Raw genomic sequence first — 23855 nt, 5'->3', positions numbered from 1 at the left:
TAAGCTGATCCTTTCTTGTAATGCTGGATAACCAGTTATATTCTTTTTTGTGTCCTTCATTTTTCCATACTGATTTTGTTTGGATTTGGTATTCTCTACATAAATTGCTTACCTGCAGTAAAGCAATAGCAATGAAAATTCCAGCAACCACAATCAAATTTTCCTGCAGCCACTTCTCAAACTGGCCAACGCATCCTTTGGTATAAATATAATCTTGTTGATCTATTTCCTAAAACAATCAGGAATTTTATTTAGTGATTTTTATAAAACACACCAAGCTTCATTGCCATTTCAAGACAGTCCACTTCGCAAGTAATCAGAATAGGATTAAAGAGAATTAATGGATACATTTTGCTCAATTTCTAATAGTCAGAAATGACAACATTTAGCTAGATGGCATAGATTAGAATCCATTGTAAGCATCGCATTATATATCAATAAAATCCACCACCACACACGAACATTAACTACTGGCCATAATTTATAATTCGTACCACTGCAACTTCAAGTCTGTGATATTGTGAACAGAAACACGAAAATCTGAACATATTTTGCAATCAAAAGATGTTCATTACAAAATTCACATTTTAGTTTTACATATTCCACAGTTGTTGTAAATGAGTCATTTCAAGTTCATTCTTGAATTCTTCCCAGCATACTCACACCAGTCTTCTTGCATTAGTCATCAGAGAGAGGCACCAGAGGCACTCCAGAAATTTCAGCATGTCGGGGCAGAAGTGTGTGCAATCATTATTACTAAGGAAGTGTTTGGGAAGCTGACAGGTCTGAAGGTAGATAAATCATCTGGACCAGATGGGCTCCTCCCTAGGACTCCAAAAGAGGTAGCTGAAGAGATTCTGGAGGTATTAGTAATGATCTTCCAAGAATCACTAGCTTCTGGAATAGTTCCAGAGGACTGGAAAATTGCAATTGTCACTCCAAGAAGGGAGGGAAGTGAATAACAGGAAATAGGCTAGTTAGGTTGAATTCACTGGTTGGCTAGATGTACATTATTAGAGATGAGGTTTTGGGGTACTTGGAGGCACATGATAAAATAGACCAAAGTCAGTATGGTTTCCTTAAGGGGAAATCTTGCCTGACATATCTGTTAGCATTCTCTGAGGAAGTAACAGGCAGGATAGACAAAGAAGAGTCAGTGGATGCTGTTTACTTGCATTTTCAGAAGGTCTTTGACAAGATAGTGCACATTAGGCTGCTAAACAACACAAGAGCCCATGGTACAACAAGAAAGAAACTAGCATAGACAGAAGATTGGCTATCTGTCGGGAAGCAAAGAGTGGAAATACAGGGGGCCTTTGCTCATTGGCTGCTGGTGATTCGTGGTATTCCACAGGGGTCAGTGTGACAATGCTTGTCTTCATATTATATGTCAATGATCTGGAAGATGGAATTGATGATTTTGTGGCTAAGTTTGTGGACGATAGGAAGATAGGTGGAGAGGCAAGTAGTATTGAGAAAGCAGGGAGTCTGCAGAAGGACTTGGACAGATTAGGAGAATGAGTAAAGGAATGTCAGATGGAATACAGTGCAGGTAAGTGTATGGTCATGCAGCTTGGTAGAAGAAAAAACGGCACAGATTATTTTCTAAATGGGGAGCATATTCAGAAATTAGAGGTACAAAAGGAACTTAGTAGTCCTAATGCAGGATTCCCTAAAGGTTAACTTGATAGTTAAGTCAGCAGTAAGGAAGATAGATACATACAATGTTAATATTCATTTTGAGGGGACTAGAATATAAAGGCTGAGGCTTGAGAGATATTCAGACCACATTTTTGGGCCCCTTATCTAAGAAAGGGTGTGCTGGTATTGGAGAGCATCCAGAGGTGGTTTACGAGAATCATCCTGGAAATGAAAGGGTTAATGCATTAGGAGCATTTAATAGCTCTGGGTCTGTACTCACTGGGGTTCAGAAGTATGAAGGGCGAATCTCTTCAAAACCTATCAAATATTGAAAGGTTTAGATAAGAGTGGACATGGAGAAGATGTTTCCTATAGCGGGGGAATCTAGGACCAGAGGATGCATCCTCAGAATACAAGGATGTCCCTTGAGAACAGAGTTGAAGAGAAATTTCTTTAGCCAGATGGCAACGAACTTGTGGAACATTCCCACAAATGAATGTGAAGGACAAGTCAATGGTCTAAAAACTTACAAATAGAATAAAAGCTGAATCTGCTTAGAAGAATAAGTAATTTATATACAATGAGCCAAGACCAAAAATTCTTCCTGTAAAGCTAAAACAATGTAGGCATCAGGTTCTTCAAATATCAAGAAATACCGTTTATTCAACTGCAATAACAGCAACAGCAAATTACACCCTCTCTTCCTTCAACAAGGAAATGAATTATTAACACTTACCATTTTCGACCTGACATCATATCCACACTGTGTGTTAATGACATCCTCCTGCAAAAAAAAGGTTACATATCAAAGTAAAACATTCAGCCAGGATATTCCTAAAGTGACGAGTTTCATACATTCATTCTAAAACTTAGTGATAAATTTACAATGGCAACAAACTTCACCCGTTAGGTGCTGAATGGAGGTTGCCCAATAAAAGAAGGCATTAATCTCAAATATTTGAAGCAAGAATTGCCTGCAATGGTACATTTCACTTCAGAATTTACTGCAACCAGTTTGACAGATTTGCTAGAATTCCCTGACAATCTTATTTACATTTGATATTTTTAAAAAAAGGCACAAGGCAAATGCAATGTTAAGCAATCAGAGCTCTAACAAAAGTGCCAAAATAAATAAATATTGCTTTTTAAAATTGTCCTAACAACAGTAATATGACTGGAAGCACTTAAGAATAAATTTGCAATCCTTTCAGAATTACTCCACTCATGAATTTCATGCTACATATTCAGATTGAATAGATTTGATTATTATTGAAGGTTGGTAAGACATGGAAGTTAAGTGAGCAGTAGAGGATTCTGCCACAGGTTATTCAGATTCAAAATAAAGAACTTCAGGCAGTATTTATATAGAATCAGAAGATCAAACTCAGGTTTAATATCACTGGCAATATGTTGAGAAATTTGTTACTTGCAACAGCGCATTGCAATACGTAATAAAAAAAAATTTAAATTTATATAGAAATAATAACCTAAATAAGTATTCCAAAAGGAGGGGGAGAAAAGTAAGGCAGTGTTCATGGATTCATTGTCCATTCAGAAATCTGATGGCAGAAGGGAAGAAGCCATTCCTAAAACATTGAGTCTCTCTCTTCAGGCCACTGTACCTCCTCCCTGATGGTATCAATGAGCAGAGAGAATATACTGGGTGATGGGGGTCATTAATGATGGATGCCACCTTTTTGAGGCATTATCTTTCGAAAATGTCCACGATACTGGGAAGGCTGGGAGCCCATGATGGAGATGGCTGAGTTTACAACTTTCTGCAGCAACCCCTCCATAACATATGGTGATGCAACTAGGTAGAATACCCTCCACAGTACATCTTTAGAAATTTGCAAGAGTCTTTGATAACATGTAATTGAATCAACATGCTGGGCCCAGGGTAGATCTTCTAGTTCCTGGCTGTCAACATTTTGCCTGATCCCTCGAACACTGTGTCTTCCCTCGACTTCCCCTTCCTGAAATCTTTGGCCTTACTGACGTTGAGCGCAAGATTGCTTTTGCCACACCACTCAACCAGTGAACCTATCTCACTCCTGCAAACATCTTTGACACCATCTGAAATTCTGCAAATAGTTGTGTAATCGGCAAATTTATAGATGCCATTTAAGTTGTGTCTAGCCACAGTCGTGAGTGTAGAAAGAGTAGAGCAGTGGGCTAACCACGCATCCTTCAGGTGTGCCAGTGCTGATTGTCAGTGAGGAGATGTTATTTCCAATCTGCACTGACTGTGGTCTCCCAGTGAGAAAGTCAAGGATCTAGCTGCAGAGAGAGGTATAAAGGCCCAGGTTTTGGAGGTTGTTGATTAGAACTGAAGGTATGATTGTATTGAATGCTGAACTGTAATCAATAAGCAGCAGCCTGATGCAGGTATTGCTATTGTCCAGGCGATCCAAGGCCAAATGCACAGCCAGTGAGATTGCATCCACTATAGACCAATTGTAGCAATCAATAAATTGCAGCAGCTCCAGATCGTTGCTTGGGCAGGAGTTGATTCTGGTCGTGACCAATCTCTCAATGGACTTCATCACAGAAGAAATGAGTGCAACTGGATGATAGTCGTTGAGGCAGCTGATCCTGCTCTTCTTAAGACAATGGTGTGATTGTCACCCTTTGAGGTGCGTGAGAACCTCTAACTGTAGCAGTGAGAGGTTGAAGATGCCTTCAAGAGAGGTGACCTGATAGAGGTATAAGATGATGAGAGGCATTGATCGTGTGGATAGTCAGAGGCTTTTTCCCAGGGCTGAAATGGTTGCCACAAGAGGACGCAGGTTTAAGGTGCTGGGGAGTAGGTACAGAGGAGATGTCAGGGATAAGTTTCTTACTCAGAGAGTGGGGAGTGCGTGGAATGGGCTGCCGGCAACGGTGGTGGAGGCGGATTCAATAGGGTCTTTCCAGAGACTTTTAGATAGGTACATGGAGCTAGTAAAATAGAGGGCTATAGGTAAGCCTGGTAATTTCTCAGGTAGGGACATGTTCGGCACAACTCTGTGGGCCAAAGGGCCTGTATCGTGCTGTAAGTTTTCTAAGTTTCTATGTTAAACACACCCACCACCAGTTGGTTGACAAAGTTTTTGAGTGCCCTACCCCAGATACACCATCATGGTCTGATGCCTTGAGAGGGGTCACTCTCTTAAAAGATATTCTGATGTTAGCCTCCAAGTAAGAGATCCCAGCTGCTGCAGGGATTCGCACCAGTGTAGTTTTATTCTCCCTTTCAAAGCGTGCTGTGATGCCAAACCAAGCTATCGGACGATTGATGCTAATGAGAGAGATAATAGAGACAATGAAGAAACATTCAAAATGCTAATAAGAGAGGAGAAGGGATTAACGGAAAAGAAACACAATTCGGAATATTGACAGACCGGTTGCTTTGAACCTGAACTGTTTGAAGTTTGATGGACAGGTGATAACCCCAGCAGGGGGATAAAAAGAGCAGGTTCGCTAAGGCACGGGACACCAGGAGATAACGACACCCTGGAAAGAGCGGTGTGCCCCCACAAGTTGGTGGGAGTTTGGCGGTCCGGTTCGCAGGAACCGACCATAGGCTCACAGGGTGTAAAGGTACGATCGGTGGGAACCTGGTGTGTGTGTCCGCCCTTACCTGGGTGCCGGGTTCGCCACGGAAGAACGATCGTATCCGGAACGGAGGGGTCACAGTTGGTGACCACAGCGGAATAGAAGACATCAAAAGGGGTCTGCCCGAAACCAACTGCAAAGACATCAAAGGTCTGACTGAACCAAATTGCATCCCCCCCTCCTCCAACGGCACAACTGCAATTACTGCGAACTGTACTAAGCTGAACTGAACTCTGCGTCACTTGAGACTGATCATTTTACCCCTAGACTGCAATACAGCTTGGTTGATCACTATTACCCAAGTTCTGTGTACATGTGTGTATTATCATTGCTAACTTGTTGCATTTATATCCTTACGATTAGAGCACTGTATTATTTGTTTCTTTAATAAAACTTTATTAGTTCCTAGTAATCCAGACTCCAATGAGTGTTCCATTTCTGCTGGTTTGGCAACCCAGTTACAGGGTACTTAACAGTGCATAAAAGGCATTGAACTCATCTGGGAGTGAAGCACCACAGCCACTTATGATGTTAGGTTTAGCTTTGTAGGAAATAATGACCTGCAAACTCTGCCAGAGATGACATGCATCTGATTCCATTTCTAACTTCAATCACAGTTATTTTTCGCTCTTAAAATAGCCTTCCACGGGTCATACCTGGGCTTCTAGCATAGTTCTAGATCACAGGTCTTGAATGCTAAAGACCTAGCCCCCAGCCGACTATAAAACTCCTGGTTCATCCAAGACTTTAGGTTTGTGTATGTCCAGTATGTTCTCATAGGAACACACTCATCCACACAGGTCTTGATGAAGTCAGTAACAACCTGGCATATTCATTCAGATTTGAAGATGAATCCTGGAATTGTCCAGTCCACTGGCTCAAAGCAGTCCTGTAAGTGGTCCTCTGCCTCTTTTGACCATACTTTCTTGGTCCTCAGCACTGGTGCTGCACTCTTTAGTCTCTGCCTCTATGCTAGGAGTAGAGGTATAGCTAGGTGATTGGATTAAGTGTGGGAATGGGATGTTTGATGGTGGTATAACAGTGGTCAAGTGTGTTGGCTCCTCTGGTTCCACAAGTGATATGTTGGTGGTTAATGTTGAAATACTTCTGCAAGCTGGCCTGATTGAAATCCCCCACAATGATAGGGAAGGCAGCAGGGAACACTGTTTCGTGATTGTTGATCACGGTGCTCAGTTCCTCCAGTGCCTGTCTGCCATTGGCCTGAGGTGGAACGTACACCACTACCAGGATGATGGAGGAAAATCCCTCCGGCAGATAAAATGGATGACCTTTGACTGCTAGATGTTTCATGTCAGGCAAGCTGGATTGAGACAACTGCCACATCTGTAAATGCCTCATCGCCAGACCTCACCAACAGGCACCAGGACCTCGCCTGGCTGGTGGTGAGAGGGGCCCTCCCCGTCAGATCCCTCCTGTACGCCCAGAACGTCATCTCCATACCTCGCTGCCCACAGGAGGACTGCAGTGAGGAGCAGTCAGTGACCCACCTCTTTGCACACTGTCAGTTCACAAAGAGGGTGTGGAGGTGAATGGACGGGCTAGCGTCACGTTTCATCCCCAGCAGCTTCGTAACAGAGGACTCTCTGATCTACAGGACGTTCCCAGGGACGCACACGAAGACCAGCATCCGGTGCTGCTGGCAGATCATCAACTCGGTGAAAGGGGCTCTTTGGTCGGCCCGAAACTTGATGATCTTCCAGCACATGGAGATGTCCGTGGCAAAATGCTGCCGACTGGCACATTCTCGGCTGCAGGTATACATGCTGAGGGACACGCTGAAATTTGGTGCAGCCACCGCAAGGGCCCGGTGGGGAAGGACCACAGTTCAGGGACCTCATCCCACGGGAGTGGGAGGGGTCGAGTGGTGGGGAGTATACCCCTCAACAATGGTGTGGTAAGGTGAACCAATGGAGTGCCATGTGGGTGACCAGAAGTAAGGATATCTAGAGACCATTAGGGAAATGTACATAAAGGATTGAGAGTCATTGAATAGTTTATTGTATATAATTTTATTTTTGAATAAAGTATATTTTGAAATAAAAAAACTGCCACATCTGTGCACAAAGATGAGTTAATCATAAAGAATACTCCACCTCATCTAGCTTTAAAAGACTGAGCTGTCCTGTCCTTGCACTGAAGTCATCAGACTGCTGTGCTGCATCCAGTACGGGGGTCCCTGACAACCCTCTTGTACTGCAATCTCGCTCTGAGGTCTTCAATTTTATTTTCCAGACACTGTATATTTGCCAGCAGGATAGTCAGGAGTGGGAGTCTAAGTCCTCTGTGTTTCCATTGTACCTGTGGATCTGCACATCTTCCTGCATTCATTTTCTTAAAGTGGAACGGCAGTCATGACTCGAGTCTCTCATCTGGAATCTGACGATTTTGAGTATCGATAGAGTTTTTAAAAAAAGTCTTAAACTGATATTGCTTACTGAAATACCCATGGCTGTGACTATAAATTTCAGCTTTTGAGTAGTTCTGAACAGGAACAATTGATGATTTCCATCTGACCTGCTCGCAAAGCATTGCCACTATCGCTGTCAACTAACACCAGCTTTGCAAAATATTCTATTTGCTGATTAGCCATACACACTTCACAATGCTATTCCTTTCCATGAATAATTTTGTCTAACATGAAACCTTGCTAAGAGCTAAGCAGATTATATTAAATATATTAAAAATTTGCACTACTACCCTAACAAAATACATCACACACCAGCATGAAGAGACTGAAGAAAAATTAAATTTTATCAAACAGAGCACTTCTACCTAAATATTTGACAGTGACCATTTCATCAGTCAAAGCTTCACCAATTTATATTTTATTCCTGATTGGAGCTATTCAAATTGAATCCTTAAAAACACCAAAACAAAATTGGTAGCCTTCTTTCCAGTACTTAAGCTTCACAAAATATTCAAAATTGGCATCAAGAAAGAATGGAGTTACAGAATGCATTCAATCGTTACCACCTCCACATCAAAGCTACGTCAATTATTTCAGGTTTTAGTCCAATAAAACAAAACTGGGAGGCCAAAAAAATTAAAATGGTTAGAGAATATAAAATACGCCAATACAGAATCTTGTCAGCACCAAAACATTTCAGAAAATTACCAAATGTATGCATGTAGGAAGAGAAAATAGAGGGTAACAACATCAAGAGGTGAAATAAGTACATTAGTCAGAAACATTCTTGTCGCAGAAGATGTTAAGTCCACCTTGGATAAAAGTTTAAAAGTAATCAAAGAAAACATTAGTCAAAGCAATGTCTAGCTCCCAAACAATAACCATCCTGCACGAAAAAGGAAAATTCAACAAACAAGGCACGTAAAAAGTGTAATGCATTAATAAATTGAGATATTGATCCAATCTGCATGAAGATTAATCAAGCTGGAAAGTTAGATCCATGAGCAAATGCACAGAATGCATTCAGGGTAGATGTCTTTAGCACTACATTATGAAGTCAATGAACAGGTGCCCTTGGTGAAAGGTTTAACAAATGACCTCAATAAATTAGGAAAATTATTGCGGAAAAAGTAACAGAGAAAAATAAAAACTGACAATAAGAATTTCTTATAAGTAACTAGAGAGAGGTCCAAGTGAACATTGGCTTGCTAGAGAATGAAGAAGGGAATGGTAGTGGGAACAAAGAAATAACTACACCCTATCCTTATTATATGTGTCTTCAGACTATGCAGATTCACAGTTATGCTAGGAACCTATTTCTACCAACGTCTCGTTGTATGCATCCAAAATTCACAGTTATGCGAGGAGCACTGCCTTCCTGCCAATACAAGTCACGTGTGCACGCTTCACAGTCTCACTGTTGGGATGAGAAGCACCGCTTTCCCCCCGATACAAGTCAGGTGCGCGCGCCTCACAATCTCTCTCCCACCACCCTCGTATTGGTTTTGGCAAGGTGTGGATGCACGATCTTAAACTTTAGTTGGTTTTACCTAAGGTGCAATGAGTTTGTACTTGAAATATTTAACTATGCCTCCTAAGCATCCGATGTCATGTCTTGGGCCGTCAGCCGAGCGGCAGAGAACTGCTCTAACACTTGGGAAAAAAAAGTTGTAAGTTATAAACAGTGCAGCATCAGCTGAAGGTAACACAGCTCTGAGACACTACTGCCAGGAACAGAATCTTGCCTTTAAAGTCCTTTTGTTGCTTGACAATGCGCCAGCCCATCCTTAACATTTGGGCAGCATTTATCCTAACATAACGGTGCGTTTCCTGCCACCTAACAAAACATCGCTGATTCAACCACTCGACCAAGGTGTGATCCACATTCAAGGCGTACGTTTTTTTTTACGGCGAACTATCTCTCAAATGCTGCAAGCAACAGACGATCTTGAAAATCCTGGGAGTTTACCAACGGTGAGGGAATGGTGGAAGTCGGAACACTTGGCACAAATGGCGATGGACATGGACTCAAGTTTAGAACGGAGTCAGCATTTCAGTTGTTCCTTCCCTGCCGTCAACCTTTCTTCCCTACAAGCAGATTTATGCTGAAAAACAAAATGCTGCCAAGCAAACAACCCTCACCACGTTATGCAAATCGCTGTAATCTTCTGCTGCCGGCAGTTCTAAGAGTTCTGTGAGTCTTCCTTCACCCCTTGCTGTGCTTGATATTATCCTGACAACCACAACCATCCACCTTATCCGTGTAAAGCTGCCACAATAACCACTCATCTCCTGATGCGAACACACCTGCTGCTGTTGGTGAGTACTGTACACCAGAGGATGTTAACTTTCTATGATTTATTACATCAAATATTACCTTAAATTGATTAAATATAATACAAATGTCTTGTAGTACTGCTTTTGTGTCGTATTGGTATAAAAATGTGAATAAATTACAGATAAAACATATTTAGGAAGCCCTCTGGAACACATCCTTATTTGCTCCATTTAAATAATTATTCACATTATGCAATTTCACATTATGCGTCAACTTCGAGGAACGTATCCCTCACATATAACGAGGACAGGGTGTAAAGAGTTGAACACATATTTCATATCAGTCTTTATGACAATAAGTACTTTGAATATCACATTGATAATAAGTAACGCTGGAGAGAAATACAGCATTACCACTACAGAGAACTAATACTAGTATACAAATGGGGTAAAATCCCTGGCCTGGAAAGCTTCCATCCTGGAATCCTAAAAGTTGTTACTAAGGTTTGCCATAATCTTCCAAGAATGTTTTAGTTATGGACAAATGCCAGCCCAATGGAAAATAAACAATGTGACAATTCTGGTTTTTAAAAAAAAAAACATCTTTCAGCTTAGCATCTCCTACTGGAATGATGTCTTAGAATCAATTATTAAATAATAGCCCATATGGAATATTGTAATTAAATCAAGCAGAGTCAATATGCCATTATGATGGGAAAATAGTGTCTGATTGATATTTCTTAGGAAAGTCTTGACCAAAGCCTTGGGTTTATTATTTTTTTGATTTGACAATACCATTCAAGTTGCTTCGCATTGGTTAAAGTCACAAGAAAAAGTGCCATAGTGTTGGAGATAGCACTGTGGCTTACATACACCCAACAGACTGGAAGCAGCAAATAGGAATAAGAGGTGAGAATTTCAAAGTGACAACCTTTGACCAATAGTAAGCTACCAAAATATGGGCTGGGACCATGACTGTTTATAGTACTGATAACTTGAAGGAAGAGAATACATTGTAGTTACATTTACAGAAAACAAAAGTGAATGGAATGTAAAGTTGTGAGAATACAAATTGCTTTAAAGTTTAAGAAAGCAGTAATAAATTGTTAAATAGGGCATATTGTGAGAAGATATAAAGTGGTTCACTTTGGACAGAACAAAAAAAAAACTGAAAAGTTGCACACAAAAGGATTCGGGCATCCTTGAGCTTGAACAACAGAATGCACATGTGTAGTAGGTTCTAGGAAAGACTAATGGAATATTGGCCTTTATTTCAAGAGACAGAAGCATAAAGATAGTGAAGTTTTATTGCAGTTGTATTAATCAATAATGTAACTAGTACTGTGAGCAATTTTGGCACCTGTTTAAGGAAAAAATATTTAATTCAAAGCAGTTTAGAGAATGATTCAGAGCACGACGGGGTTGCCCTATGAGGAAAAGTTAAACAGACTGGGATGTCACTTACTGGATTTAAGAAAGAGACACTCTTATTGAAACACAAGATTATTAGGGGGTGAATAAAATAAATGTTATTAAAGTACTTCTTCAGAAGACAATCTTAGCAAAAAAGAGATAAACATAGAAGGAAGAACTTCTCAGAGGATTTACATTCTTTGGAATTCCTTGACAGAGCTGAAGGAAATTTTGGGTATATTTCAGAGTGGTTTCTAATCAGCAAGGGATCTATTATTGGGAGAAGTTAGGAAAGAACTGAGAACTGTCAGATCAGCCATAACCACAAGCGTGAGGAAAGCAGACTCAAGAATAGGCTACTTTTATTCCTACTTCATATGGCCATAATCAACTTTCAAAGTCAGTGTTCTCAAGCTTACATCAAGTAAAAATATTTTGTTTCTAGTTGTGTTCCAATTCAAGGAAGCAAAGTCTACTCAATTAAAGTTATAATGTACATATAAAACATATAATTTATGAAGTATATTCATACCGCAGGGTCTTTTATACAGCAAGAAAATGGAACACCACATCGCTCTCGGCTTGGGTTGAAATCTGTACAATTGAAGTAAATATTTAGGTCCCAGTCGATGGGCCCTCGAGCACCACAGCACAACCACTGTTATAACAAAGAACAAAAATATTAGAGCTATGCAAACAACAGACTATAACACCATCACATTTCATTTAATACTAAAATGCAGATGCAAGATAAATAAACCTTCATTAACTTTAACAAACACAAGAGCTGACTCAGACAGAAGATATTTTTCTTCATAAAAAGTTGTTCCAAAATACTTAATGCTCCTCACCCTATGGTTAAAGAGAATTGCTTCAAGATGTTTCACATTCTTCTAATAAGAAAGTCAACTAAAATCCAATTATGTTACATCATCATTATACAAAAGGATAATGCCACATGCAAGATATGGACATAAGAGATATTTCAATTAAAGGAACTATTAACAAAGGTAGCCAGCGCTCAAACTCAACATACATAAAGGATACATCTCATTTAAAATCCAATGTAGTGCAGGCAGCACTCTGAGAAATCTTACTCTTCACTTGCATAATAGCTAACTTATAAAGGACAAGGGATCCAACTTCCACCTCTCTAATAACATCACTTGAAGTACAGATATTTGAATACGGAGCAGGTTGATTGTTGCTGCAAGGTCCCAACTCTATTCACCAACTTTTACCGTAGTTAATGAGGTAATTAATGTAGAAATTCATGATGCAGAATATTGCTTTCAGAGTGCTGATACCAACATGTTCCAGCAGCCCTTTACCAGAGTGCTTTTGTTTACTAAACAAGTAAAAGAATCTGAATTAATAAGTTACACACCACAGATGCTCAAAATACTTCATATTCAGTGTAGTAAATTATACATACAAGCATCTTCAACTCCAAAAAAAAACTCCATCAAGACTTTTTGTCAGGTAATAATGTCAAATCCAGGAACAGATCACATCAGTGAATGTGAAAGCATGACTATCAAAGGGAAAAACTAATTCTACATTCTCTTTCACCACTAAGAACCATCTTGAAGAAATATGAAATACATTCTGCTCTAAATACCATGTTCCTGAACCCAAGTCTGACTGAATACCTAACCCAGATTCCCAATGTTACAGAATGGTTAATATGTGGATCTGCAGATAAACAAGAACTTTGTGGACTAACGAGTGAACTAGATAACAATCCGTAAGGATTTTCAAACAATCAGAAACCAGATTCGGAGCTTTACTTTTGTTTAAAGTTGATTGCCCAATTATATCTAGAATTGTAAGGAAATATTATGTACCAAAGCTCAGCACATCCTTTCACCTTCTTGCAAGCTACTGCATGGCATTGATATTTATAGAAGATATCTAAACATTGCTTGTAAAATAACATTCTTGCCCTTGTAATGCAAATGCTTCTGACACTCCCCAACTTGCTCCTTGTTAAATACATAAAGCCCTATCACATCTATACTGTGATCTGCAGAACCAAATCAATTTCAATTCTACAACAAACGGTTATTTAAAAAAGGAGTTATTAGATGTTTAACAGAAAGGCATTTTATGAGATTTATCCTAGGATGCAATGAAAGATATGGGAGGAAAATACTGGTGTTCTGACAGGTATTTTCAAGTATACACTGGCCACAGAAGAGGCGCCACTTGACGAGAGGACAAAAAATATGGTACCTTTACTTCAGGGCATTATGCAACTATGAGTTGGTAAGTCTAATAGGCTAATAGGTTTGACAGTCAAGATTAAGTAATTAAGGAAAAATATTGAGGGAACGGATGAATCTGCACTGACCGGGCACTTACCATTCTCTGTGCAAGAAAATTTGCCTCTTTTAACTACTTTAAACCTTTCACCTCATCCTAAAGCTATAATATTCAATACTTCCACCCAAGGAAACAGATTAGATAGGTTAGTCAATCTTCTCAGGACCTTATAAACTTCTATCAGATCCCTCCCCAGCATCTGACAGCACTAAGAAAAAAAATCCAATTTACTCAACCACTCCATATAGCTATTACTGTGAAATCCTTCCACACCCTCCCCAAAGCTCCACTTCCTTTCTGTAACGGAGCGATCAGAACTGCACAAGAAACTGCAGATGTGCCCTAATCAACTTTTTTTTTAATATATATATATATATATATATATATATATATATAAAAATATAACGTTGCAACATAACTTCTTGACTTTTATACTCAATTACTTGATCGATGAAGGAATGCATAGTGTATGCCATTTTTACTACCCACGTTACACTTATTTCATATTTCACTATACCCTGTAATGAAAAATTCCTAAAAGATCCTGTAAAACAAATTAAAATTAAAATAAAAAAAATAAAAAGTATTATTTGAGAAGTATAGACTGCTATCTGGCAGAATAAGGATGTAAAATGGTAACTCCACTTAATATTACTGAATTATTTTATTCCATCAAAGCATACATTTCGCTATCATTAGCCATGGAAATGCATCTGGGATCACCCAGTTTTGATAGATTAAAAGTGGACTAATAATTTACTCAAGGAAATAAGAAAAACTTCTTGCTTTTAAAACAGCTGATGTACACAAATATACATTTTCAGTCACTTTCTTTAAGATTTTTGTGTTAGATAGTCCCTGAATTGTCAAGGATACACTTCCAGATCAGGACTGTGTGGATTAAAGGCAAATTAAAGCTTCTTCTACAATATCCAAGACACGTTAAGCCAATTCCAATACAGCACCAGTATCGTTCTTTTGCCAACTTCCACACAATTCACTCAGGCCTCTTACAGTGGTAATGCATATTCACAACTGAATAGCCTTCGAGTGCCTAAGTGAATAGAAATAAATCAACTCTGAACTCATACTACCCATTGTTGTGCATGGATAAAGTGATTGGCTGGTTGTCTAAAACACACCTATTTCATCCAAAATTAAAGACTATAGACATTACTATGAAATGGGAATAATTGCAATGGTACAGCACAATCAGTTCCAATAATTACTTTTGAACTGTATTTATTATTCGGGTTTGCAGATGGAATGAGCAATCAAAGCACTTTCAGGATAATGGTTCTTGAATAATCATATTACTGCATTATACTGGAATAAGTACCTACTCCATACATTATGTCAGATACAACTTCCAAGGTTTGGTTGAATTTAAGTAGTACATCTTGTTACTTACATATTCTTGTGCAAAATCAATAAGGTTTTGAAGATCTATGTCATCCCTATAAGCTTGAACATTTTTGTTGATAAATAAGTTGAGTTGATCCTTGATCCAGTCCTTGAAGACAAATGCTAGAATCCCAGTTGTCAACTCCATGAAGAAAATTAGACCCAGAAATACTGAAAACTGAAAAATAAAACTCCTTACAAATGTAGCTTGCACCAAAATATAATAATAGCTCATGCGTGGGATATTTTCTCAATTGACGGATTTTCACCATAGAATGTTCAAAATGTCAGAACATCTGGATTCAATTTTCCAAATAACTTATTTTTAAGTATTTGATATACTACTCAAATGCAAAAAAAAAGCATGTTGTAATTACCCCAGACCGCATGCTATGCAAAGCAGATGATCTTGAAATAGTATCCCCCAAAGAAGAGACCTTCAAAATCCCACAGAAATTTTAAATCTCAATTATAAATATCATTTTAATAATAGTTTTATGTACAGCAACAGACACAAAATGCTGGAGAAAATCAGATCAGGAAGCGTCTATAGAAATGAATAAACAGTCGACGTTTCAGGATGAGACCCTTCTTCATGACTGGAAAGGAAGGGGGAAGATGCCAGATTAAGGTGGGGAAGAGAAAGGATTACAAACTGGAAGGTGATAGGAGATGACAGGTGGGTGGGGGAGGGGATGAAGTAGGAAGCTGGGAGATGATAGGTAGAAATGGTAAAGGACTGAAGGAGGTATGTGATAGGACAGGAGAGTCAACCTTTCACCTTCCAGCTTCTGTTTCCATTTCAGATGGCAGGTCTCAGTCCGAAACGTCGACTGTTTATTTGATAATTTCCGTGGACAGTGCCTGACCTGCTGAATTTCTCCAGTATTTTTTGTGTTCCTTTGACATGCAGCATCCACAAAATGTCATGTTTATAGTTCTAGGTATGGCACTTCACAGTAATAATATGCCGTATCATTCCATATTACAATGATATGGCCCTGGATAACCTTTATCAAAAAACAAAGCCATTGCTTCTCGTTATAATCAGCACATATGTAATAATCTTCTGTGTTTTAAAACAAAACCTTCAAAATGGACCATTGGTTCAAGGCCATGGAGAAAACTATAAAATGCATTAGTGCATCCACGTACCATTAGGATGTCTGAAAAAAAAATCACTTTCTTAATTTAAAGTATATTTCTACAACTTTTTAAATTTTGCATCTCTTCTAATTCAATTCAGTCCACCTTTGTATTTTGATTCTAACTGGTATGTCTGAGCAATTAGGAAGCAAATTAACTTTAATGCAAAAAATTGAAGATCAACTTTGATATATATGGAACTTATATACATCATAGAAAATATATTAAATGTATAGGCACAGGAATACATTAAATTTTTAAAAACTCAGCTTTGCAGAACAATGTTTACAAAATAGTGGGAATTCTTTCAGGTAGTAAGGTATCAAGAAAATCCAAAATTAAGTCTAAAAGGGGACATGTCCAAGCCACAGACAGCTGTGTAACTGTTCTAGTTTTCTTATGAAGACCATGGAGGTGAGAGACAGGAGATATCAAATCAGACTCCAGTAAGGATAAAACCAGAGATTACAGCTATGAACTAGCTGAAGCATTCATAGTCATACTTTATTGATCCTGGGGGAAATTGGTTTTCGTTACAGTTGCACCATAAATAATGAATAGTAATAGAACCATAAATAGTTAAATAGTAATATGTAAATTATACCAGTAAATTATGAAATAAGTCCAGGACCAGCCTATTGGCTCAGGGTGTCTGACCCTCCAAGGGAGGAGTTGTAAAGTTTGATGGCCACAGGCAGGAATGACTTCCTATAACGCTCTGCGCTGCATCTCGGTGGAATGAGTCTCTGGCTGAATATATTCCTGTGCCCACCCAGTTACATTATGTAGTGGATGGGAAACATTGACCAAGATGGCATGCAACTTAGACAGCATCCTCTTTTCAGACACCACCGTGAAAGAGTCCAGTTCCATCCCCACAACATCACTGGCCTTCCCTCTTGAGGAAACAGAAATTATTAAAGTTCTTTAACATTATGAATGAATTCGAGAGTGAAGATGTTGAAAGATTATTTCCAATCACTGGAATACCCAACACCACTGGTATAAATACAGGAGACGACATTCAAATCCAAACTGTAAGAAATAAACACCTGAATTCAAAGTAGTTAGAATGCAAAATACTTAACTGCAGAAGATAAAAAAAACAGATGATTCAGAAGAAAACTAGAAGAGTGCATGAAAGAAAAAGGAAAAAAAGACATGGAGGAAGAATGACAGAAAAGTGCAGATAATTTAAGATTATTTTAGAAGACTTAAAACTACCACATAACAAGTTATTAAATAAAATTAGAGCACCTTAGCTTAAGGCTAATATACTGGCTTGGATTAAGGATTGGTTAACAAATGACAAACAGCTGGAATAAATAGGATATTTTCATTTGGAAGATCGTAGATAGCGGGGTTCCAGAGGAACCAGTGCCAATGCTTAAGCTGCTCACAATCTAAAGTGATGATTTGATGAAGGGAACTAAGTGCAGTATGTCCAAGATTTCTGATTCCCAAAGTTGTATCTCAATGGGAACTATGAGCAAGTCACAGAGGTTCAGGAGAATATAAAGTACTGTGCAAAATTCTTAGGCACCCTAGATTTTTTTTTAAATGTAAGGTTTCAGATGGTATGGCCTCCACAGAGCCCTGATCTCAACATTATTGAACTGTCTGGGATTCCCTGGAGAGATAGAAACAAGTGAGACAGCCAAAGTCTGCAGAAGAACCATGGCAAGTTCTCCGAGACGCCTGAAACAACCTACCAGCCAATTCTTATATAACTGCATGACAGTGTAGCCAAGATAATGGATGCAGTTTTAAAAGCAAAGGGTGGTCACACCAAATATTGATTTGAGTTAGTTTTTACTGCTTACTGTTCTTCAGAGTAAATTTTTTGATATTTAGAAACTTTTCGTTGTATCATTTTTGAAAGCGTCTTCGCTTTACAGATTTTTTTTTTAAACACGTGCCTAAGACTTCCGCACAGTACTGCAGACAACATCAAAAATTCTGAGACCATCCACATGGTAGATATAATAGAAAAGCAGACCATTTTCTAAATGGCAAAACTTGGAAAGGTAATAATGCTCTGTAGGATCTCAGTGTTCCCATGAATGAACCACTAGGAAATAATATGTAGGTTCAACAGCAATTAAGAAGACAGACTGCACATTAGTTACTTTGGAAAAGAATTTGAATATGAGTGTAAAGTGTCTTACTTCAATTACATTAGGACCAAAGGATAGAAATAGTTATGATAGATGCAGTGCAAAGCAACATCTCTAGAATTTGGAAGAATGAGAGGCTATCACACAAACAGCATGACATTCTTTCAGAGCTTAAAAATACTGATGCAGGGAAAATGCTTTCCCCTTGATGGGGGATTTAGAACCAAGAGTTGCTTAAAAATAAGGTGTGAAAAGAACTTCTTCAATATGAGGGCACTGAACCTTTGAAATTTCCTATCCAAACTTTCTTTAGCAACATGGCAACTGCTGGGACGGAAGGTGATCATGTCTTTATGACACTACCAGGGTAGTTGAAGAGCTAACTCACCAAAGAAAATCAGTGCAGACCTTCTAAACTTCCCAATGCTAGATTTTGATTTCACATCACTTACATTTAAAAAAGGAACATCATATACACAAGGAACCAACAGTTTACAGGAAGTTTGGATTATATACCACTAAGCTTGCCACACTGCTGAGGTAAATTCAGTAAGGGAATTTGAGCTGCAGTTGGTTATCATTTGTAAAATGTTTTAAACAGCAATTAAAAGTGCATCAGTGACATTTTGTTTGGCAAAATCATTTCAGCTGAAACTAATTAACATTGTTATTTCCTCACAGAGAAAACCACACATAGTTGTGTTAACAATCCATTGACACATCAGATTTTAATATTCACAACTATAATGGCCAATTCACGTCAATTCATACTTGTCATCAAAACAATTTTGATCCCAATCTGTTTCTTAAAAGTTTTTTCTTTTCACAAATTTTCTATTTTTATCATCAGCTATTCCAAACTATTTATAAATGATGGTCAAATATGGATAAGTGGAAGTTTGAAGTAGCTTAATAAATATTTGGAATTTTTTAAAAATTTGAGTTTACCCATGTATGTTTATCAACTTAAATTTAAAGAAAAAACTAAACATTTTTTAAAAGTTGAAAAGCAATTTAAGCAGTTATTTCAGAAATACTTAATTCTAAAACTTTATAACATCTATAAGTACATCAATCACTCCATAGATGAGTGACAATGTGAACTTACAAATTTCAACAGGAAAGTATTCTCACGCAGTGCACCAATACAACCAGCAAATCCAAGAATGAACATGACTCCACCAACAACAATGAACAACCACACTGGGTCAAATCCTCCCAGGTCTGTGATAGAAGAGATGTTAGAAAGCACACCCTGAAAAAGAGTATTGCATGTGATTAACATTCAAAAGGCGCAGTAAACATCCTAATATCGCTACTTCCCATGAATTTCAAATTCAAAGTGAAAAATAGACTAATTTTCCCAAACACGGAAAAGGCCTAACATTAATAATCAATTCTGTCATATAACAGAAAGTAGTCAATGCATAAAAGATAACAACTGGTGTCACAAAGAAGGCATTTTCTATTGTAAAAATCTTTTACAGACAGATTAGAGAATCAAGGAACAGTCAAGGGGCTTCAGATTTGTTTTTCAATGCAAATCTAAGTGAATACTCATATCTTAGTTAAGGTTTTAAATGGCTTATCAGTCTTCACACTTCTGAACATAGATTAATTACCAACAGAGAAATGTGTAGATGACATGAGGATAGTAAGGGACAAAATGCATGACAATGTTCTAGCAAGTGATTTTCCTCAGGCCTGGAATGACTAGCAAGAGAGGACATAGTTTTAAGGTGCTTAGAAGTAGGTACAGAGGAAATATCAAGGGCAAGTTGTGTTTTTTTTATAAAAAAAAACACGCAGAGTAGCAAGTGCGCGGAAGGGGCTGCCGGCGACGGTGGTGAAGGCGGATACAATAGGGTCTTTTAAGAGACTCCTGGACATGTACATGGAGCTCAGAAAAATAGAGGACTATGGGTGACCCTCGATAATTTCTAAGGTAAGAACATGTTCAGCACTGCTTTGTGGGCCGAAGGGTGTGTATCGTGCTGTAGGTTTTCTATGTTTCTAATTTAATTCGATAAGCAGAAAGATGCATCCAATCAGAGTAGGTGGCTGATTCTGACAGAATTCTCACAGGAATGCATAAAGAAATGGAATCCTTGCTCGTATACCTGATCATTTGCTAAATCAGAGCTGGTTAGACTAAGATTAATGCTTTGAGATTATCTTGTTAGCATGACTTCAATTACAGAAATTGATAACAAGTCTCTAAATCACCCTCCTTTCAGAGCAATGTGGTTAGAATATTAGAACTTAATATAACTATTACTCCAAAGAGTTAAAGATGAAGCTGTGTGGCAGTACGCAAGTTATAAGGTAGGATGGGTGAAGCTGCCAGTGTAGAAACTATACTGGTACCAAATGAGAATGAAAACCTTCTGAAGATGAATTACAGATTAAAAATACACCATGTAAATGTTACTTAGCTAAAACAAAATCTTATTTCAGTAGATGATTACAACATTTTATTAATAAATGGTGTAATTATGTGCTGAAATAAGATTGAGTTCATAGCAGAAGTTAGTTTGGGTATGTATACAGTGGCACGATAAAGTTTGTGAACCCTTTAGAGTTTTCTCTATTTCTGCATAAATATGACTTAAAATATGATCTTCATGCAAGTCCTAAAACTAAATAAAGAGAACCCAATTAAATAACACAAAAAAAAACATTATACTTGTTCATTTATTTATTGAGAAAATTACATGTATTTGTTGGAAAAGTACGTGAACCTCTGCTTTCAGTAGTTGGCGTGACCCCTTGTACAGCAATAACTTCAACCAAACATTTCCAGTAACTGTTGATTAGTCCTGCACGTCAGCTTGGAGGAATTTTAGACCATTCCTCCATACTAAACTTTCAGTTCATCAATGCTTCTGGGATACCTTCCATGAACAGCCCTCTTCGGGTTATGCCATAGCATCTCAATTGGGTTAAGATCTGAACTCTGATTTGGCCATTCCAAAACATGAATTCTCTTCTTTTTAAACCATTCTATTGTTGATATATGCTTGCTGCATTATCCAACTTCTATCAAGCTTTAGGTGACAGACCACTACCCTGACATTCTCCTGTAAAACGTCTTGATACAAATTTCAATTCATTGTTCTCTCAACAAGTTGCAAGCTGTCCAGGCCCTGAGGCAGCAAAGCAGCCCCAAGCCATGATGATCCTTCCACCATGTTTCACAGCTGTTATGACATCTTGGTTTTGGTGCCCTTTTTCCTCCAAACATAGCAGTATGCATTTCTGCTAAAATGTTCAACTTTTGCCTCCTCTATCCACAGAATATTGTCCCAGAACCACTGTGGAACATCCAGATGGTCTTTGCAAACTTGAGACATATAGTATTTTTTGGGAGGAGAGCAGTGGCTTCCTCCATAGTGTGCTTCTAGTGATTTCTTCAGGTCTTTTGCTGTTACCCTTGGATTCTTTTTCACCTCCTTCAGCATTGCACATTGTGCTCTTGGTGTGATCTTTGCAGGACACCCATTTCTAGGGAGAGTAGCAACAGTACTGAATTTTCTCCTGTCAGGTCTTTAGAAATGCTTTAGTAGCCTTTTCCAGCTTCATGCATCTCTACAATTCTTCTTCCAAGGTCCTCTGAAGGTAGTTTTGATCGAGGCATGGTGCATATAACGAGATCTTTATTGAGAAGTGCAGGCTCTGTCAGTAACCTAACCTTGTGTGGCTTTTATAAAGGGCAGGGTACCTCTACAACCCACACCTCTAATCTCATCTCATTGATTGGAACAGTTGACTCCAAGTAGTTTTTGTAGAAGGCATTACCCCAGAAGTTTACATACTTTTTTGAACCTAGGCTGTGATTGTTTAAATGGTGTACTCGGTAATGACAAGTAGTAGTACAATTGTTTGTGTGTTACTAGTTCAGGCAGATTATTCTTGTCTATTATTATGACATAGATGAAGATATGACCACATTTTTATAAGTAATTAATGCAGAAAACTGGTTAATTGCAAAGGGTTCACAAACTTTCTCTTGCAACTGTAAATATATGGAAATCAAATGTACATTTTTTTGGAAGTATAAATTCCAAAGCAGTTTTGAAAATAAAAAATTACTATATTCTGAATCAGAAAGAAAATAGAAATCTTCATCAGGTAAGTTGACATCTATAGGTCGAAAAACAGATTAATGAATTTTCAAAGGATCTTACAAAATGAAACATTCAAAAGACAGAAACCAGCAGGTGTGCTAAGGACATTTAATGTGTTACATAAATTCACTACCTTGTTTCTTCTTAAAATATTTAAGTGAACATATTTATTTAATATGAACCAAATTTAAATTGAGTGATTAAATTCTTAAAAAAACATTCAAACATTCCATACCATACTACCACTTCCCAAGAATAGATTATGATAAAAATTAAGTTAAACAGCTTCAAGCGTATGCATATACAAAATACCTTCTCAGCCCAAGCCCAGAGGCCTATTCCCAGAAATGCAGCTCCCAGCAACTGCAAAAGAAAACAGAATACAATGAAACATTAAGTATGCATATGCAGCTACCATACATCAGACAATCTAAAACTCACCATTCAGTAACATACCTGTAACAATCTCCCACCATTTGAAATAACAGTCTACATACGTTGTAGTATATATTGCATTTTTAAGAACAGTACTTCTGTTGAGTTTTCAGAATCCACTGAAAATCAGTGCAATGAACAGCTGATTGTGAAGGATTCTAAGACATCATGAAGATCCAATGGGAATGTGCAAATGCAGTTGTTTTCTTTCTGTTCCCAAACATGAACTATTGTTTTATTCTTCCTTGTAATCTACACTTCAAAAAAAAAATTGATCATCCCAATCATCCTGGACAGTGCATTTTGATCCCAATCACTTGCTCCAACAAAAATGATTTTCCTCATGGTAATTTTGGTTCTTTTGCTAATCTTCATTCTACATTTTCCACACATTGAAGGATCAACCAAAGGTAACTGAAAGTTAGATCCTTTTCCACACCCCTTGTTCACCCTTACTGACCTAGACCCTTCAATGTGCAGCACTCTGTTTATTAAAGGCCAGCCCCAACACTGGCATCAAAACTGCTGAAAAGCAGTACTTGAGAGCTGCTTATCTTGGAGAAGCAGAAGGACAGTTCTCAGACACTTCCTCTTACCTCCCTGTCCCACTATTGCATATTAATCCCACTCTACAAATGACAGAACTCTCTTTCAACTCCATTCATTTACATAAATATATGGCTATGGTAGCTCTTGTGGAGCTAGCCTAAACCCATTTCTTTGGGAAAGACATACACAAGCTCGAGCCTCAGTCCTATACAGGACACTTCCCGCAATTACTTCTCCCCAATACATTGATGACTGTATTGATGCTACGTCCTGCACGTTTGATACACAAAATTTCCATTACACATGCTACCAAGTTCCATCCAGCATCTACATTTGCGTAGTTGATGGAGTCAGATTTACACAACACAGAAGGCGGCCCTTCAGCCAACATATCTA

The 23855-nt window shown here is 38.3% G+C and overlaps 1 protein-coding gene across 5 annotated transcripts in view; it reads right to left on the bottom strand.

The window, feature by feature from the left end:
- The window catches only part of tspan17 (tetraspanin 17), a 74912-nt gene that overhangs the window by 43932 nt on the left and 7125 nt on the right, over positions 1-23855 (bottom strand). For all 5 annotated transcript variants that reach the window (XM_072263788.1, XM_072263790.1, XM_072263791.1 and 2 more), the window contains exons 2-7: positions 22788-22838; positions 19457-19603; positions 15093-15263; positions 11889-12014; positions 2378-2425; positions 113-229 (exon numbers count right to left, since the gene is read on the bottom strand). In XM_072263788.1, coding sequence (XP_072119889.1) covers positions 113-229; positions 2378-2425; positions 11889-12014; positions 15093-15263; positions 19457-19603; positions 22788-22838 — 660 coding nt within the window. The remainder of the gene's footprint in view (positions 1-112; positions 230-2377; positions 2426-11888; positions 12015-15092; positions 15264-19456; positions 19604-22787; positions 22839-23855) is intronic.

This window comes from Mobula birostris, chromosome 7 (genome assembly GCF_030028105.1).
Source record: "Mobula birostris isolate sMobBir1 chromosome 7, sMobBir1.hap1, whole genome shotgun sequence".
Lineage (NCBI taxonomy): Eukaryota > Metazoa > Chordata > Chondrichthyes > Myliobatiformes > Myliobatidae > Mobula > Mobula birostris.
The sequence above is the reverse complement of the archived record's forward strand: the minus strand, read 5'-3'. Positions and strand labels throughout refer to the sequence as shown.